The following is an 18,596-nucleotide window of genomic DNA, read 5'->3' as shown; positions in this document are numbered from 1 at the left end:
CGGTACAAAATTCGGGGAACGTCTACATTTAGGGCCTCTAAATCCGTGGATCATACTGAGCTGTAACGGACAGAACCACTATGGTCTGACAGGTAGTAGACTAGTAGACGAACGGTGTCACACGAATTACTCTGTGTGCATTTTTTCATTCCGAAACCTTCCACTGCATGTGGCAAGTCTCCCCCCCTATTTGCGACGACAGTACGTAAACCTTACTTTGTTTCGCAAAAACATCTGCACATCTTCTCGACTACCCACAACAAATGTTAAAAAACAACGAATCCGCACGCTGCTTCACATTACAGCAACCAGCAGTGCAATACAAGCCATGGCCAAAGCTCTGTGCTGAGAAGTTACCTCGTTGCCAACAATTGAGTGGGCACTTAACTTCCTGGTACGAAGTGTAAAATGGGTGTGAAATTATGGTGAGCCGTAGCAAAATAAAGCAGCAGCATTGTTGCTAGCATCCGAGTTCAAATTTTCTACTTCCATAAATATCAGGCTAACTCTTCATAACTAGAAAGATTGACACCCTATTGACCTGTGCCAAGAAAGCCCTCTAAGACGGCATCAAACTTTTATTATTTTGCCCATCGTGTTTACATTTTGTTCTAGTACAGCAGTGGATTTTGCGAAGGAAATTCAAAACACCTTCAGGCAAATTGTCATATCCATTCTAAATGTGTAAAACAGTGAGAAATTTTAGCAAATACATGGCCCACTTGCCATCATTTCTGCCCAAACGCTAGAAACAAGTCCATAGGGAATAAACACTAATATTCACATTTGTCATCACCATAACTAATGTCAGCAATGCATTAGGGCTGCGCAAACAGTAATTTTAAAAGCGAACTGAATACGAAGCGAATAGTCGTGCAAAGTGAACAGAAAAAAAAAAAAATTGAGTTCAGCTTCAAATTTATTCAGAGATCTGGTTTGGAGGAGACATCTTTTCAACTTGAAATTTGAACATAGAATTCCATATTCAAATCAGAATTTGGACGTACAATTATTCGCTTCGGTATTCCAAATACCCGAATAATCGCACAGCCCTGCAACGCATAGAAAAACAAAGTTCCTGGAAATGCACATCCCTTAAATAAGACTAGGCTTAAGATAAACATTTTCAAGCAGTGTGAAAGTGTCTTAAATATTACCTGCACACCTTTCAAGAAAAAAAAAAGGCCTCAACACACACACGCACCCATACACACACATGCACACAGGAAACTTCTTTTCCATGCTAACGGGTGTTTGTGTAGGCAACCGAGCTTTCCGTCACTATGTACACAATCTCGTCACGCATGCGACACGTCAGTGTCCCGTTGCTGGTCGTTACGGGTGGGCAGACTACACAGTAGCAGTGTTCACACAGAGCCAGGTTTACAACTGCACAAATTGAAGCCAGATAGACGTAGAAAGGTTTTTGTATAACTTTTAAATAACACTCGACGGGTGGCAACGCCATTACAGATGTCCGCCACTCACAAATAGCCGATTCCACAAAAGTAAAGCCTGGCATGCCCGACAGATGCTGCCTTTGCTTCCTGCATCAAACTTTATTTCCATCCCATGACTTAAATTAATTGCGCAGCACATACCAAATGTCACTTCCAACGGCGGAGCAGTCTTTCTACTAAAGCAGAGGGAGAGTTAAACGTGACCAAAAAATGGGGAAATGCTTTTGGAGTGGGGAAAGGGGGAGCGGGTTTGTTCACCTAGTAGAGTTTGGCCCTCAATGGGGCGGCGGGGGTTCGCTCGACTTGTTCCTTTCATCCAAAAGGCGCAGCACCTTCCTGCGCGTGGGCGACGACGGCCTACCCCTACCCACCACCCCGTCCCTCGAAGGCACTCTCGCAGCACCCGGCTGCCCGTTGCTACTTCCTCCTCGAGGACCTGCAGGACCATTACGAGGAGGCTGTCCTTTTGATGGGGCTGGCGATTTGCGAGCCCCTGCTGTGCTTTTGGCCTGCTGCTGCTGCTGCTGCAAAGAAGCGTGCAGCAGCTGCTGTGGGTTTGACTTCTGCTGAGGAGTTGCAGCACTGTTGCCCCTATCAGACTCGTCTCGGCTGCCCAGCGTCTCACTTTGGCTCGACTCCTTGGCCGCACAGCCGTTTGCGGCTACCTGTAGCTTTTCTGCGAGGGTTGTCAGCAGCATTTCTTGGGCAAACAGACTTCGGTCGGCTCGTTCCACTTCCAGTGCCTGTTGATCAGCATCTGGTAGACTGGGCTCTGTGTATCTGTTGGTGAATATTCGATGCTGTACTACATATCAATGCAAAGGCTCACTTCAAATAAATACAGACAAGATTGTCTTTTCAAAGGGTAAGTGTGAGAAAGTAACCTTGACGACCAAAGCATGAGCTCAGGCAAAACAGCAGCATGATTAAGGCCCGGGTTTTCCGCAATTCCGCGAAATTTCGCAGAACCAGGAATTCGTCGCCGAATCCTTCGTTTAGCACAGAGCTTCGCGGAAATCCGATTGGGTCGACGGACGTGATTGGCGCATTGTGGAAGGTTACTACAACGTGCAGCGTCTCTGGAGAAGTATTGCACACTCACACGAAAGATCGTTAGATAAAAGCGCGTGTACTCGCATGTTTTGTGCCATCGCATAAATTGCGCACCCCTAGTTTAGCACTACAAATGACAAGAAAACAAAAACATCGCGTAATTTGCGCACCCGCGTTTTCGCATGCAGATATCTGGCACGCGCGTCTCAGCGACCGTGGTGATTGCTTTTCGCAACGCCGTCAGTGCTACCTAAGTTATTGCGGTGCTTTTGTTTTATTCGCGCACACTTTTGGGTGATGGTCCACTGACACGATGGACGATAATATCACTCGAACTACAAAATGCTGAAAAAAAAAAAAAAAGCTGGACAAACATGCTATGACAAACCTTACTGCACAACATGACAAAGTTGGCGAACACAGCATGCTTTCGGTTGTCAAGTGCGACTAGCGGCGTCTTCCAGCAGCATCTTGACGTATTTCACCGGTATATGAGCGGTAGTGGGCCGGCATTTTGCCTCCCGACCGTCAGCTGCCGCGTGGTATTTGGGTACTTCTTTCGCGCTTGCGCAATGCAGTGATAACGTCAATGTCGGCTCTACCGAGAGCCCATATGACCGGCATACTAAAATTTTGAAATTCTGCGTAACTTGAATATTGTAACAAACATTCCCGCGCAATTTGTGCACCCCCAACTTTTATGACTTTTTTTGGGGAGAACAAGTGCGCAAATTATGCGAGTTAATACGCAATTGGGTTTTGGAACGGAATGTGGGTGCTCGCTCTGAATTTAGCATCTATTGCGATCAAGTATTTGTCAATTCCTATAAACTCTGTAGATGCTGAAAGACCTTTCAGCAGGTATAAAATGATTGCAGGCGACAGACGGCATTTGCTGTCGGAGGAGAACACACAATATCATGTAATGCCGAGCTGAGCCACAGCGGTGCTTTGAATCTGTACGTTTATAAAATATTTTTGTTCCCACATTATCCAAGAAAATAAAGTGTTTCCCATTTCAAGCAGCTCTTGACTCCTTGCCACTGAAAATCGCGGAATTTACACGTCGGTGCCGTGGAATTTTTCATTTGCCGCAGCAGAAAACCAGGGGCATGATGTAACATGAGCTCACACACAAGCTGTGTGTTACATTATGTCCTGTTGCTGTTATACCCAAGCTCAGACGTTCGGCATCATGGATCTTGTCCACCAGCTTCCCTGTGTGTATGCTATTTTATCTGCTTATGAGGACGTCTGAAAGATGGCAAATTTGCGTGAGAATTACTGTCGCTACTTTTACTATTGGTACTTTTCATTCTTGTTGCTGGTGGCCATACTGTGAAAGCACTCCATGGATGGTTTATACATGATTTAATTATCACCTCTACATGTCCTCATTTGTCCGGCAGTTTCCTACAATGTCACACAACTATGTGTGCAACATGTGTTCATTAATGCCATTACTATATTTGCTTTGTTTGCACCAGCAATACTTGTGCAAACATTCATTCTGCACTGCTTCCAAAACTCTCAAGACATTTATGCTATCCAGCCTATTAAATTTAATTTCCTCGACCACACTGCCTGCTGGGTTCGCATGCCTATGACACGTTTCTCCAGATTACCGTCATGCTCCAAAATAATGCTTGAATTATAGACACAGCAAAACAGATGTCCATTTGTTATGACTAAGCTTAATAAAATTGACTTGCTTCAGTTTTGGGAAAGATTAGGCTTAGCGAGAAAGCTACAGTTCATACGAAGATAATTATGATGAATCCGCACTATCTCGGACATTAGGGTTTCCCAGACCGTACTAAAATAGGCTGGTGTGGGCAAACAAAAAACGTGACATAACACTGCTTTAGTTCTGAGTTTCTTGCCAGCACTACTTTTCATACAACAGTTTAAGGAAGCCCTAATTCAGCAGCAGTAGTATGCAGGAAGTTCTGAAATATTTTAACTACATCAGGATTATCAACTAGAAATTATTGGTTATGAAAGGAAGTAAAAATTAAGGTGCCAGAGGATTTCAGCGATTGAACACATAGTTTCACACTGGGCTGGCTGGTAGTGAATACACTGTATTATTCAGTATTTTATTCTGTGTATTTTATCACTTTTATAAACATTATTCAGTAACAAAATAAATTGCCCATCTATCAAGAGCTGCTAAGATGACTTATGATTATGTATTAAGATCACACTGAAAAACATTCTGAGCCCTCAAAACATATACCATGTCCGGTTTGCTGATGTGGCTAGAAGGTGAAATTATTCACACACAGAGGAGACAAAGGTGGATAATGCATAATTCAAACTGTAGGAACATCAACAACACTGAGTTAAGAATAATTTATACTTCACAGTTCAACAGTGTCCCACAATGTTGGCTGACTGTATCTTGATCACGTTATATGAAAATATATTCCATCTGTTCAATGCACTGACAATGTTACAATAGGTACCTGTAAGGTGTTTACATTGCTGTACAAGGATTTATTTAAATGCATGGAGCAGGTAAAGCCACATAAAATGTGCTGATGACTGCATTTTTTACTTATGTGTGCATGAAATATGAGGCTTGGAAAGAAACATGCACCTTAAGACAAAAGGCAAAAATTGAAACATTTAAAACTGAAAATTACTTATGAGACAACCATCACTGCAGGTACTAGTAGTTTTTGAGTTTTTTTCTGATTTCCTAATGGCAATCTAACAATGACATTGTTGCAGCTGTTTGGACACTTTCACCAGTGTCTATCAGATAACTTTTGCACCTAACATCTGTGGAAGGCTAAGGAACAGATAAGATAAGAAAAATGGACTTACTGATATTGCCCTTTTGAGAATACTCCTTAAAAAAACTGCAGCTTTTGAAGCCCCTCTGACTATTTTAGTCTTTTTTTAAATAAAGGCTTTGGAAAACAATGTCAGTTTTTGCCTTTGTCCAGAAATTTGAAATTATTTTATTGCCCTCTCAAGTCCAAAAAAATCAGTTGGCGACCACATCCTTGCAGAAATTAGACTTGGATCTGTTAATCCTGTGTGCCACCAAAATGCATCCCGTCTTTAAAGGGGAACTAAACAGGTACACGAGGTGTGGCTTTTGTGTGGTACACTGCCGACGGTGAAAGTGTTCCAAAATTATTGGCACTAAAGGTACAGAATACTTGCAAACCGACAAAATATTCACTGCACTCTTCACACTCGTGCTCCTCCCTGCGGTGCCTTGCCGACAATAAAACCGCCTTTTGACGTCATAACACGGGATGCTTACACATCAATTTATTGCAGTTGGAAAGTGAGGAAGGTTTGAAACGTCCTTCCTCTTGGAACCCACAACTGAGCAAGTTCAAACTGTGCCAATAGTCTTCAATGTTTCATTTCACACACAGACTATACTGTTAGCGCTGTACTGTTCAACAAATGGGTATGAATATCTGGCAATGGCGCTACCATAGTGCCACGTGCGTTGTGATGAGTTCACTGCGGTGTTACCAAAACTGGTACACTCAGCGCGCTAGAGTTTGTCAGAACGGGGCCACTCATCAGCAAAGAGAGTGAAACATCAGAGTTCCAGCGCCTGAAATACGGCATTTTGATACGTGGGAGCTTTGTGATGTAGCCGGGTAACACAGGGAAAGAATGAGAGTGCCATGCATATTATGCTCTTTGAATGGCACTGTTCCTTGGAAAATACACCCACTAGAGCTAAAGGAATTACATATTTAAATACTGCGAGCTTTGTCCCTCCATGCAGCACGCTAATTGGAAAACGTTCGGCAAGCTGTTTAGTGCCCTGATTAACTTGAATAACTGGGAATTTTGCTCTCTGCTTTGAAATATTTTACAGCAGCGCAAGAGGCAAAAAATGATAGCTAACAACAGTTCACACAGATAGGAAATGTACCTTGACAATAAGAACTGGGAAGCAGAAGGAGATGAAGTTGCTGCAGCTGGACTAGGGGTGGTCTCGAGGACCATGGCGTAGTGAGCATGGCTACCAGTAGAGGCAGCACCCGTGGCAGCACCTGTACTGCCTAGATGAGCCTGTCGGCGCGGAAGGCGTTCAAGGTGCTGCCGTGCGGCTTGGGCCTGCTGCCGTTCCAACTGTAGTTGCATTTGCAGTTGCTGGATTTGGGACGACGTGTTTGACTGAGCAAGAGTAGCTGTCCGTCGAACTCCTGACAGTTGCGAAAGAAGTTCTACGTGCGGTGAGAGTAAAGTTGCACAGTGTAAGCACACGTTCCACACCTGAGGTTGCGCAATCATTGACAAAATACTGCATGGCTGGATCATATATCATGAAGGAGGCCAGATATACAGTGTGTTTTTTCTTTAGCCTTTAAAGAATTTTTATAAAAAGCTATAAGAGCAGCATAGATGTCATTTGTGCAGTTGAGTTCTACATCGAGGCAAACATCCTCTGGAAGAGAGTATGCAACTACAAGATGACTAATTACGTGAAATTCATTAATTAACTTTTTAATTAGGGAATTTCGGGCGAGAGAGAGATAGCAGATTGAGAGACTATCCTCATTGAACACATTGCCTTAAAATGAACGCACATGCCTTAAAATATCAATCGCCAAATTTCGATATGCAAATGAGCCGAAACCGAAAAAGCGCACCTGAGGAGCTCATCACCTCGCTGACTGGGGCCTGCCTGGGCCGGAAAGCGGTTTATCTGGCCAGCTGAGCGGCACCTACTCCGGAGAACCATCTCCATCGCTCCAAATCACATGGCTCTCTGATATGAAATGAGTGCTGTGCTCCCCGCGTTCCCGTTCGCCGCGGTTTTCGGCTCATTTGCATACCAAAATTCGAGGATCGATATTTTAACGCACGTGCGTGCGTTTTTCACGATTTGTTAAACATGAAATGGCTTGCAACTAGGATAGTCTCTCAATCTGCTGTCTCGCTTTTGCCCGGAATCCCCTAATTAAAAAGTTAATGAATTTCAGATAATTAGTCACCTTGTAGTCGCACTTCTTTGAAACATTCCAAAACCTGACTGTCGTAAAGATCATCAAACAAATTCATAGAATGAGTTCAAGAATCATAGCCTTGTAGTCATGAGGGATCGCATTCCCAGATCATGATCAGCAATAGACATGGAATTCAGAAGAGAGACCCCCCCCACCCCCGGCGTTTTGCTGACGAGGATGCTAAATCTGATAATTGCTCCCGATATTCATGATAGCAAAGAAAACACTGAAACCTTCTGCAGCTATTTGCCAATACTTAACACTATATAACTGTTACACAAAACTTGACTCACCTGCAATGGGATCCATAGATTCCCGATTACTAGGAGAAAGAGCCGACAGGCCACCTGTCGAAGAAAATTGCATCTGCGAGCGCCTGGCACGAGCACTACTCATGCCTCGGCCCGCAGGATGTGGTATCCGTCTTACATGGCGTGATCCTGAAGGCTCATCCTTTTGCATTTGGTCAAGGGTTATATATAAGAGTACGCTTAGCTCAATTTCACATTTCTCAAACGCAGATTTGCGCTACAAGCTACGGTGATGCCAACACTTCCAAATGAAGGGAGACACCCACATGCCTAGCTGCAATAAGATTCCCGTAGGTGAACAGATTTTTGTGAGCAAGCAGCAGATTCTGAGAGATCATGTATGTTTCACACTGGATCCCACAAGTCTGTTACAGGAAATATCGGGCCACCACTGTGCATCTTGTTTGTAAGATACACTATGTAACAATTCCTGCTTACTAACACTGAATCAAGCACTACCCCGTCACCTGCATAATGCAGAATCATGGGCAACTTGCTTTCACAAAGTCTGCTACCATCTCCAGCATGCTGAAATGCTCACAATCAGCATCCGACCGACATCTCTGGCCCTTAGAAACTTGCTCATGGGGGCCCAATTGCATTGCAAGATAACAGTAGTGTACTTTTTTCGAAAGTCAGGTATAGCAAAGTTTGACACATTTTTAATGATGCTAAATGTCATACTAAAGGTGCAAAGCACTTGCGTGATATTCTGTGGGATTGATCCTGCTCTCATGGACCCCTTTTTTTACCTGATGTCAATATCAAAAACAATGTCTGCAGACTCAAAAAGAAGGTTGATTTGTTGAACAAAACAAAGTTGTTTAGAATAATAAGACATGTCAGAAAATTGCTAGGTCAGTAGTAGTATCAACCCCTCGCAATGTGACTTTGTCTAAAATGTCTGGAATGGTCTGTGGCTGCAAGTGGACAACATTTATGCTAGCCTTACATGTATTAAAGTATCAACTACAGTAGACCTTTTTCACTGTGAGGACCACATCTGTGTCCAATTTGATTATGATAATGACTCATACCTTTGCTATATGCAGCATTTCCATGACACATATAGTAAGGGGTCTGATGCATAAACACGCAGCTACAGTCAACCTCAAGAGTAAGCATGACCTCCCAAAAGTTGTCCTTACTTTGAACAACTCCACATTGAAAGAAACTTTGCATGTGAATATAAGTCCCCTGCATATTCCAATAAGAACAGTGTACTTCAAATGCTGCACTGTGTCTTATTTTTTAAATGATTAGCAGGAAACATAACTGAAAAGGAAGAACAGCTGCAGCTCACTTATACCTGGCTGGTACTATAAGTTGGTACAGACACATAAATGAGGAAGTATGGTAGAGTCACTGACAACAACGGAAGATTGGGGTGCATGAACCGCTCCAGACAAGTCGTCTTTGTCGTGGCTAAGACAGCAAATCAATGTATGGAAAGGATACAAGATCTCTAGAACTCCTGTGTTCTAAACTAAGATGCGCAGCAAAGTCTTCAGTAACATGGTTTGGTTCCCCACCAGGTAGTGCAGCACATACAGGGCACACCTACAAAGTCAGCAGAAGATCAAGGCAAACAATCAGGCATCTACTACTCTCAAATCTCTAAAAGAAAACTGGAAGGATGCAGCTGACCAAAGTGAGCAAGCCTGTTCAAGGCAATACACCTCCCACGCAATATCACACTATCTGTTCACGCCATGTTTGTGAGAGGGCAGTATCTATACCATACCCACAGTGTAGTACGAACTAAGCATTACACATCCTATGTGCACACTCCCATGCCATGCAGTCTGTTAAGTTTATACGCATATATTCCCTTGGCCGACAGTTTCTTGATGACACCATCAAGTGTTATCTTAGTTAAGCACCATTCCGTCGGTCCTGCCAGTCAAGCATCATCCTAGTTAAACCCAAGAACCACAGGCTGTACTTTTATATCCCAATTCCACTCTCAGGCATGATGCGGATCAGTGGCCCAATCATGATCACCGCAACCCCGCTTGAGAGATCTTTGCCATCCACACTTGATATAGGGGGCGACATTTTCACTTACCGCCACCCGTCGGGAGCTAATCGTGTTAGCCACTGAAGTGGCGAATTAAGAGAAAATAGCACGACACAGTTACATTTAGCACTCCCAAGGTTGGCAAGCGTGTCTCCCAAACGTCTGTAAAGGTTGCTATTTCAGCGTGTCTCCAACAGGCTTTCCTCACATGCTCCGCCATACTTCATCGCGGTACCACCACAAGCCTGTCATGAAGAACCAGAGGGAGAAAGAAAAACTGGATGACATGATGGGAATCTGTGAATGGGGATTGTCATTAACTTAAAAAAACTGGGCCTGAATTCATCATTAAAAGTGCTAAAACAAACAGACGAAAAAGACGACGACACGATTGAGAACGCTCCACTTTCAACAAGATTTAATCACAACATCACTTGTATTTATGCAGACAGGAATTGTAGTTCCTTCATCAGAAACAAGGAAGCCGTACTAACAAACATGTCCCCTTTTTTCCATCAAAAAAGATTCCCAAATCTCCCTTTCCCTCTTTTTCCACAAATGCATCCATATCTGAGTATTGGTGTTTTTGGTGTTTTCTGGCACATTGCACCCACACCAATTCTCCCTTAAGCATGTAATCTAGTTCCTGAACAGGGGAACAGATGTCCCTGTTGTTGATCTCTACTCGGACCCAAGATGTCCGCATGCAAGAGGAATCACGATCGCACCCTGATCATGACTGCATGCTATCCATATCCTGCGCCAGCGCGAATAGAGTACTGTATAAGTAGTAATTTTCGCAAGGAACCAATTTTCGCGAAATTCACGAGCTCTCGTTTCTTCGCGAATTTAGTTAAAGTTCCGCAAAATATTCGAGCCAATTACAGGGAAATACGATAAAGAAATACGTGAGAAATCTGGCCCAGGATGCTGAGGCAAACTATGTACGCGGTGTGTTGCAGTATTGCACGGCATTGCCTCATTCTTTGCAAGTGGACGTAGTAGTCCAGCCTTCATGCATCCCGTGATTCCAGTTCCATGTGAGCCTGGATCAACCAGCCAGCATGTATGGGTTCAAGCACGTTGCCACGCGGACGTTTATAAAAGTTACCGAATCACTATCGAATGATGAGAATGATTGGAGACAGGGCAATTCGGCAATGACCCCAGCTGAGTGAGGACCCTAATCGCAGCCCTCAAAGGGAAGACAAATGCAACGGGCTCCAAAGCCGCTTGGTGCAAGGACGACACCCCGCAGTAGCGGGAATTTAAGGTTCCGCGAATTATTGCCCGATGCTGGCTCCTCACACATTCGCGAATTATTGAACCCGCGAATTCAACAACTTATATGGTATTATATGCCATATGCCTCCACATTTTCCTGCATGTCGTATTGTTTGACGGAGTCTAGTTGTCAAAGTTTCTAAAACTTGGTCCTTGCCTAACATCCACCAAACATGCTACAAAATATGTGGCTATAGACATACATAGTGGTCTCCCTCACTTTATTCCAGCATGCCAGGCAGTGTGGGGAATACGCATTATTGTGATGGTAAATAGTTTAAACAAGTTTGAAAAAATGAGGAGCACTGAGGAAACTGAATTAAATGTTGATACCTAAGTATGTGATACGTCCTGTATGTCATCAACTATACAAGCATGTTCCAAAGACATCTTAGAGCAGCATAAGTTCTACAGCATACATTTCTGCACAGTGCTTTACTACACACTTTCGAGCAAAGGACACGAGCTCACATGTTTTTGCATCTCAATCTTAAGAATGTACATTTATGCCGATTTAGATCGTGCAAGGAGAGCAGCACCTATTTAACTGTGCAGTGTAAGACGTGCACACATATACGTAATGGCAAGAAATACATACCATCAACCAATGACATTGGAAAGCATTATCCCACATTATGCCTGACTTGTTACGTGAAAGGCTGTTTTGTAATACGATTTCATTGAACAAACGTAACATTAACATACATACAGTACAATACATACAGTAAGCAATCAGTCACAGCAGTCATCATAGTCATGAGATCGCTGTTTTGCAACATTGTTGCAGCATTGTTCTGACTGACAATACTGTGATACAGTACTTCAACAGTACTTACAGTACTTAACAGTACTTAACAGTACTGTGACATTCAGCCAGGCAACACTTCCTTATCTAGAGACACTGAAATCCAAATTCCATTGCCCTAATACGCAAAACAAACATGCCCTGTCGAGTTTGAACTCTGACACTTAAATGGGCACAAAAGTGCAAAAATTTCTGTTTCCGGTATGAAAGATCCCGTCACCTTGACTGTAATGCGAAAGGAACAAGGTTCCTCCGTTGCGCCATTGGTAATGAAAGCCAATTGTTGAAGGAAATATATTGTGGGAACCTGCATTCCATTGTCCAATCAACACCGTACAAGGAGAGCTCCGACTTGGCTGGAACACGTAGAGGTACACCTCGCCGTGACACATATTCTGTAGTAGCGGCAGTCACAGCCACTACCCCACTGTGAGCGGAGCAGTACAGGCCAGATTGCAGACGTGTGTGCACACAAGAAGATAGAGCGGTGTTAGGACTGTTATAATAAGTGCAATCGTGCGATTGTGAAGTCTGCAGAGGAACGAGATTTCTTGTATTGTATGTTGTACAACACTGTTCCTGACAAAAATACGGTTTCAGGTGGTAGTCCACATGTCATGGGATATTGCATAATTCTGACATACCATATTTTCCTAAAATATTGACGATGTGTCTTATACAAAGGTGAGACTTATATGCAATTTGTTTTTGCTCATTATCGCCATTATCGCCCACCATCGCCAATGAGTTCGTGCACAATCTTCCACCCACGACGGTGGCTTCCACTTCTGGCATACCACTCCATTCACCACGTGGTAACCTGAAACGCCACTTCACTTCTCATCGTGGCACCGGCCGGTACTAGGAGAAGTCATGCTTTTTGCACGACTCCTGCAATGATGCGTGAAGTTTAAGTTATGCATTGTTGACTACGCACTCGAGAACGGGAACCGGGCTGCCGGGAGGCACTTCGACGTGAGTGAAAAGTTAGTTCACTAAGACTGGCAGAAGGCTGCGACCACACTGCGGTCAATTCAGTCGTCCAAGAAAGCCGACCGTGGAAAGAAGGCGCATTGGCCACAGTTGGAGGACCGGTTGCGCAAGTGGATCCTGTGGAGCAATGAGCGGTGGTACGGGACTATCCAGAGTGCAGGTGCACCATAAGGCAAAGGACGCTGGCTATGGAGATGAACGTGCCGGTGACCCATCGTGGTGTTTTCAGTTTATGAAGCGGCACAAGCTGGCAATCAGAGACAACCTGCCAGAAACTGCCAGAAAACTTCAAGGAAAGAACTTGAAAACTTCAGGACGTTTGTGAAGGGGGCTGCGACTTGTACAAAGGTGCGACTAATATTCCGGAAAATACGGTACGGCAGCAGATTGATATTTCGGACGCCAGTTATTCAGACTCGTTCGATGCTACGGACTCCCACGCCGAACGGCGACTTTTGCCGTAGGATTAATAGAGTTTGCGACTGTTTTTCCGGAGAGCTCGAAGTCCGAACGCTCAATTTCCCGGACCAAAACGCTTGCGCAGACACACCAACACCACTACTTTCGGCACTGTGGTGGCAACTTTGAAACAGCCATTTTGCATTGTGCACTTGGATTGGATTGGTAATTGGAATCCTAGGCTCCTGTAAAACTCCCAAGCCGTACCTCTAGGTGATGCCACGGGGGCACTTTTGGTAGTCGGGACCTTCTCCCGAGTTGTGCAACGCTATGAGAAAGTCTGCTCGATAAACCGTGCAGCCGGAAAGTGAGTCAGACTCTGTAGACAACCGTCCACAACCGTCGACCGCAGGCATGGTGGAGCGTGTTGTCGCTATTGTCAAATATGTGCAACGAACCAATGAGGCTCGCGCAAATGCAAGCTTACATCATGATACGCAAGCGCCAGATGTGACGGGGCACAATTATAGACTTCTTTGGTGCAGCTGTGGTGAAATAATGTTGAATTTAGTGATCGTCGGGTTTTTCGGACTGCTGTATCTGTTCTGTTTCCGGTCACCGTCAGGTCCGGAAAATCGGTCGGCTACTATATTCATTTGTCATTTTGATGTGAAGCTCCTTGTTCCGCACACCTTAGTCGGCACGCATTGCAAAGTACGCTATGACAGTAGGTTAGCCTTTTGCGCAGCACCTCAGCTTTTCCCTTTCCCCTTGTGCACGTAGAATGGTCTCATTGGATCACTTTAAAATAAGGTACCACAACAACTAGATGTGATGTCACTGATGTCGCTTCATCTTTTTCACCACAGCGTTGTGGCCCGTCTGCGAATGCCCCCTTATTGCTACTTTCTGAGCGGACAGACGCTTTGTCATATGCTTACTCCAACCTTTTCTTTCTCTCATGCACAGAGACGTACTGTCGTAGCGTATAGAGCCTAATAGTACCTCTTCCTGCGTAGCAGTACGAGTGTATTTAAACTAATGAGCACTGAGTACAGAATATACCTGCTCTCAGTAGCCCATGAGAGCCTCAAACACTAACCACTTGAGTGCCCCTTTACAATGCATATTCAAAATTATCCATAAACCACCCTGTTAGTCCTGGTGCTGTGTTACTCTCATACAATCGCGAAGAACAATATAATAGTATATGCGTAAAATGCACAAAATAATACGATGCTATAGAAAGACAATCATTTGCAGCCACTTGCACTCGCACACCATATTTTGAAAGCACATTTGAGAAACTTACAACTTCAAAAGACGTATCTGTGTGTTCTGAGGTAACATGCTCTTGAAGCGTTGCTTCAGTGAAACCCATCTTGCCACAGATAGGACACGTAAACGACTGGGGCTGTTCTACCGAAACTGCTTCGCCACCATAGTACAAATCTGAAGAAAAGAACTGTGTTGTAGTCCTGCAAATGGTATAGTAAGAAAACGTCTCGCAGCATGTACTATGCTTGTGACTTCCAGTGTTCCGCCACCATGGCCCGCTGCGCTCAACGCGCGGGTAACTAGGCAATCGGTATTGGGCTCGTTGAGCGGAGGTCAGGTGTTCACTCCTATCGCTTGCTGTCTACATGTGTACAAATAGAGCATCACACAAACACACACACACACAAAAAGATAACGGCTTCTCTGACACTCCTGAATGCTAGCCATGTGCTACCCCTATATATCAGCACTTATCTCAGAAAAGAGGAATGCAACTCACTAAGTCGACTAGACACCCTTATGCACTTGTCCTTCGAATCCGTTGCACGGTGAAAGAAATTTGTTGTTGCAGCTCATGGAAGCTGGAGAAAATATTCGAGCAGCCTAGCCAAACAAATGAAGTAAGACTGTCGTAAAATAGCCACCGTTTACATCACTTTTAGGATGCCCGTATAATCAAGCTTCTGTGTGGTTTAACTTCAAAGAGTGAAATCTAGTTCTAATCAAAAGCGGGGGGAAAAAAGGAAAAAGCTGTTCTGTTAGTATGCATGTTGCTGTGCAACATTTGTCAATAGCATCCAGGTCCACTCAACACCCCCTTGCAATCACAGAGCCAAACCAAAGTCCTCTAGCAACCTGAAGCGACAAATTATATGCGACAAGCAATATTATAATCATCTTAAGTCTGACAAAGTATTTAGCAACAAATGACTAGACGCAGGCCTCCGCAGTGTTTTCGAAGATAAGCGCCGATATAAGGGTGGCACAAAGCTATCATTCAGGAAAGTCCTAGATTAGCACTTTTCCTATGTGCGTGTATAAGCGTGAGGCTCTGTTCGTACAAGTGCAGAGAAGTGATAGTAGCGAATACCCGAGCACCCCTCGACGAGTCCGATATGGCTTCCCTCGTTGCCCACCAGTCGAGCAATTATCAGAGCAAGGTCACAGTAACAGAAGATTGCTTAGAAGTGGCGAGCATGGTACATCAAGGCACTGTCACGTTCTTTGCTTCGAAGCATTTCAGGACATAGTGAAGGATGAACTCTAACAGGCAGTGCGCAAACTTCCTTTGAATACTGTCACATAACAGAAAACAGCTGAGAATGAAGGAGAACACCTTCCTTAATTCTCAGAGGTCTACTTCTCACATAAGATAGAAAGCAAGAAAAACATCTTTTTTACATGTACCTGGTCCTGAACTTGAACGCAACAGATCACCCAAGATCAAGTACAGGTACTTGCGATACATTTTTTTTCTTTTCTTTGCTTATTGGTGTTGCTGTATTATACATATAAGCACATGTATGTATTTCATGTAATGGCTTTGTCACCAGTACGCTTCAGATAGCGCCTCGTAATAACTCACCGAAATCCGATCGAGTAAGAATGCACTGCATTGGGTGGTCAGGAGTGTGCCTCGTATTTGTCGCTCCTGCTTCATAGCATGTGGCACAAAGGTCATAATCGTAACAAATAAGACACTTGTACCGCTTGCCCCTAAAATTTGCTTTCAAGCAGGAGTCACAGCTTACTCCTGAAAGTGAAAATATGTGCAATATTACGGCAAGTGTGACACAACAAGGTGAAACATCACTGGGGAGATCACAGTATATACAGAACAGAAGGTAAACAGAGCTGCCTCTGTGGACTGTCATTAATGTACTACGTTCATACGGAAACGGTTTCTGGATGAACGCGTACCATACAGATGAAAAAAGCTACAATCTTGTTTACTCAGGTAATAGAAAACAAAATGGAAGCGCTGTCACAGCTGACGAGCAGATCGCAAACTTGAATAACACGTACAACACACACTCCGAAGTTTTGATGAAGACACTACTTCCAATGTGTGATGTTTGTTTGTTTGAGTAATACTATGGGAGGCATAATTCTCAGCACTACCAACGACTTCACTTGTGGACGTCCGGAGCGTCGCACGGGTTACAGTTCACTTGCTTCGGAAATACGACTATAGTAAAATGACAGATGCGATTCTTTCTTCCAATCAAAAAATCGAAGTATGATACCAGAAGCTCACGGGTTGAAATTATCATAAAGTTGTAGGCCTAGGCACTAACACTGCATTATGCGTTTCTGTCCCTCATTTTGCGTTCACACAGAAATTCCGACGTGAATGCACAGCGTCCACCAAAACGGTGCTCAATCGGTTGCACGATCACCATAGATCCTACTAATATAGCAGTACGGCGTTAGGAAAGCAGCCATTTTCACCATCTGCGTCTAGGCCTCGTGATAGTAACTCACCTTCGTGTCGAGACATCCTAGAAATACTTCGAGTGGGGGCTAAAGTTCCCTTCTAAATAAGGTGAACACTACAACTTTCCCTTCCTACATGAAATCAGCGTTTACGTTATTAACATTTATACTGTTTCTATAATACAAATACCTAACAAAATTGCGGAATCCGACCGAAGGTACGCAGTCTATCCGGCGTTCTCGGGTATGCTGACGTCACGCAAGCTAGAGCATATCAACTACACATTTCGTTGTGTACTAATTTATTTGAAATCTTAATCTATATAAGCTGGTGCAAACCGAAATTCCATCAGATTAAATGAATGAACGGCTCAGCTTTTTCTTTAGACATTCATAATGGCATCAACCCTGGGGGCCCACCACTTGCCCCTGTGTAGTTTTCAAAAAATATACTAGTCATGCAACGTGCAAAAAAAATAATAATAAGAGAATAATAGCGCAACTGAAGATAATCCAGTGCATCATTTTTGCTAATTGTGTTTTTACTTGACGTAATAGCTCAGCAGAATAAGCGAAAATGATTGCTTATGGCTTGGTTTCTTATCTTGCAACTTGCAACACAACCATTGCAGACCACTGCATATTGTTGACGTTACAAATTAACAAAAATGAAGCGCAGAAGATATTACTGTAAAAACAGACTCGTCAATGCAATAAATATTTACAATGGTGGACTTTTATTTGTTGTGCATAGCATTTGTCGATTTATGTGCTTTCAACACCCACGTGAAGTCCATGCAGCCCATGATGCAGCCCACGCACGCAGCAGCGAACGAAGGAGGATCAACATCACGCATTGCATAGAAAATGTTAGGTGGCGTTGGCGTGCTTTGGCCTTTGGCGGTTTGGTTTGGCGGCGCGGCCCGCGGTGTTGTCTGGTTTTGTGGTCTTGGAGTTGATCAGTAGATATTGACCTTTCTCTGGTTTTGTCTCTAATACACTTGATACATTCACCTTATTTGACAATAATTTAGCAATAGAGCGTTGCGATTTTTACTTTGCTGGGGACTGCAATGTAGGCTTGTGTGTGTGTGTGTGTATCGCTTAAATTTTCTACCTTTTAATATTCTCGCTTTCGCTTACAGATGCGTTTCTTGGATGGATTTGATCTAACAGCTATTTAGCCATCTCGTGCGCGTTGTGTAATGTCATATCGTCTAGCTAGAAACTACCCTGGTGTGATTGGAATTGCACTGGGACCAATGGATTGTCATTGTTGGAAACCCTGTCGTTACCAGAAATGTATATCTAATCCCGAGAGATCATCTCAAGGTGTCCAAAAAGAAGCTGTGACGTAGTAACATCGAGTGATATGCATCCTTCGGTATTTGAAACATGTTCAGTTTTAATTGTTTTATGTTTCGCCGGGAAATGATGTGTGGTTGACAAACGAGAATGATATGTGGACAGGAAACACACATACTCACAAACGACACACCACTTGTGTAATTTGAGTCTTCCATCAGCAGCATCTTCTCCTCAACCATTCCTGGTCATTACTTTCAC

General features: G+C 43.8%; 1 protein-coding gene across 1 annotated transcript; it reads right to left on the bottom strand.

Moving 5' to 3' along the window:
* Nucleotides 1–546: 546 nt before the first annotated feature.
* On the bottom strand, nt 547–17,301 carry LOC135377537 (E3 ubiquitin-protein ligase KCMF1-like). The gene is made up of 7 exons (XM_064610035.1): nt 17,079–17,301; nt 16,180–16,347; nt 14,629–14,768; nt 9,274–9,375; nt 7,798–7,957; nt 6,427–6,721; nt 547–2,240 (listed from the first exon to the last, which is right to left on the bottom strand). Exons 1-7 carry the CDS (start codon nt 17,092–17,094, stop codon nt 1,736–1,738), a joined length of 1,386 nt encoding a protein of 461 aa, XP_064466105.1. The 5' UTR covers nt 17,095–17,301; the 3' UTR covers nt 547–1,735.
* Between the last annotated feature and the right edge of the window lie 1,295 nt (nt 17,302–18,596).

Source organism: Ornithodoros turicata, chromosome 1, assembly GCF_037126465.1.
Source record: "Ornithodoros turicata isolate Travis chromosome 1, ASM3712646v1, whole genome shotgun sequence".
NCBI lineage: Eukaryota > Metazoa > Arthropoda > Arachnida > Ixodida > Argasidae > Ornithodoros > Ornithodoros turicata.
This window is presented reverse-complemented; position numbering and strand designations above follow the sequence as displayed.

Coding starts and splice junctions, on each gene's coding strand:
- LOC135377537 (XM_064610035.1), bottom strand. Junction 9,376..14,628: donor CAGATACGTCTTTTGAAGTT/GTAAGTTTCTCA, acceptor CTGACTTTGTAG/GTGTGCCCTGTATGTGCTGC. Junction 2,241..6,426: donor TCCCAGTTCTTATTGTCAAG/GTACATTTCCTA, acceptor ATTCACCAACAG/ATACACAGAGCCCAGTCTAC.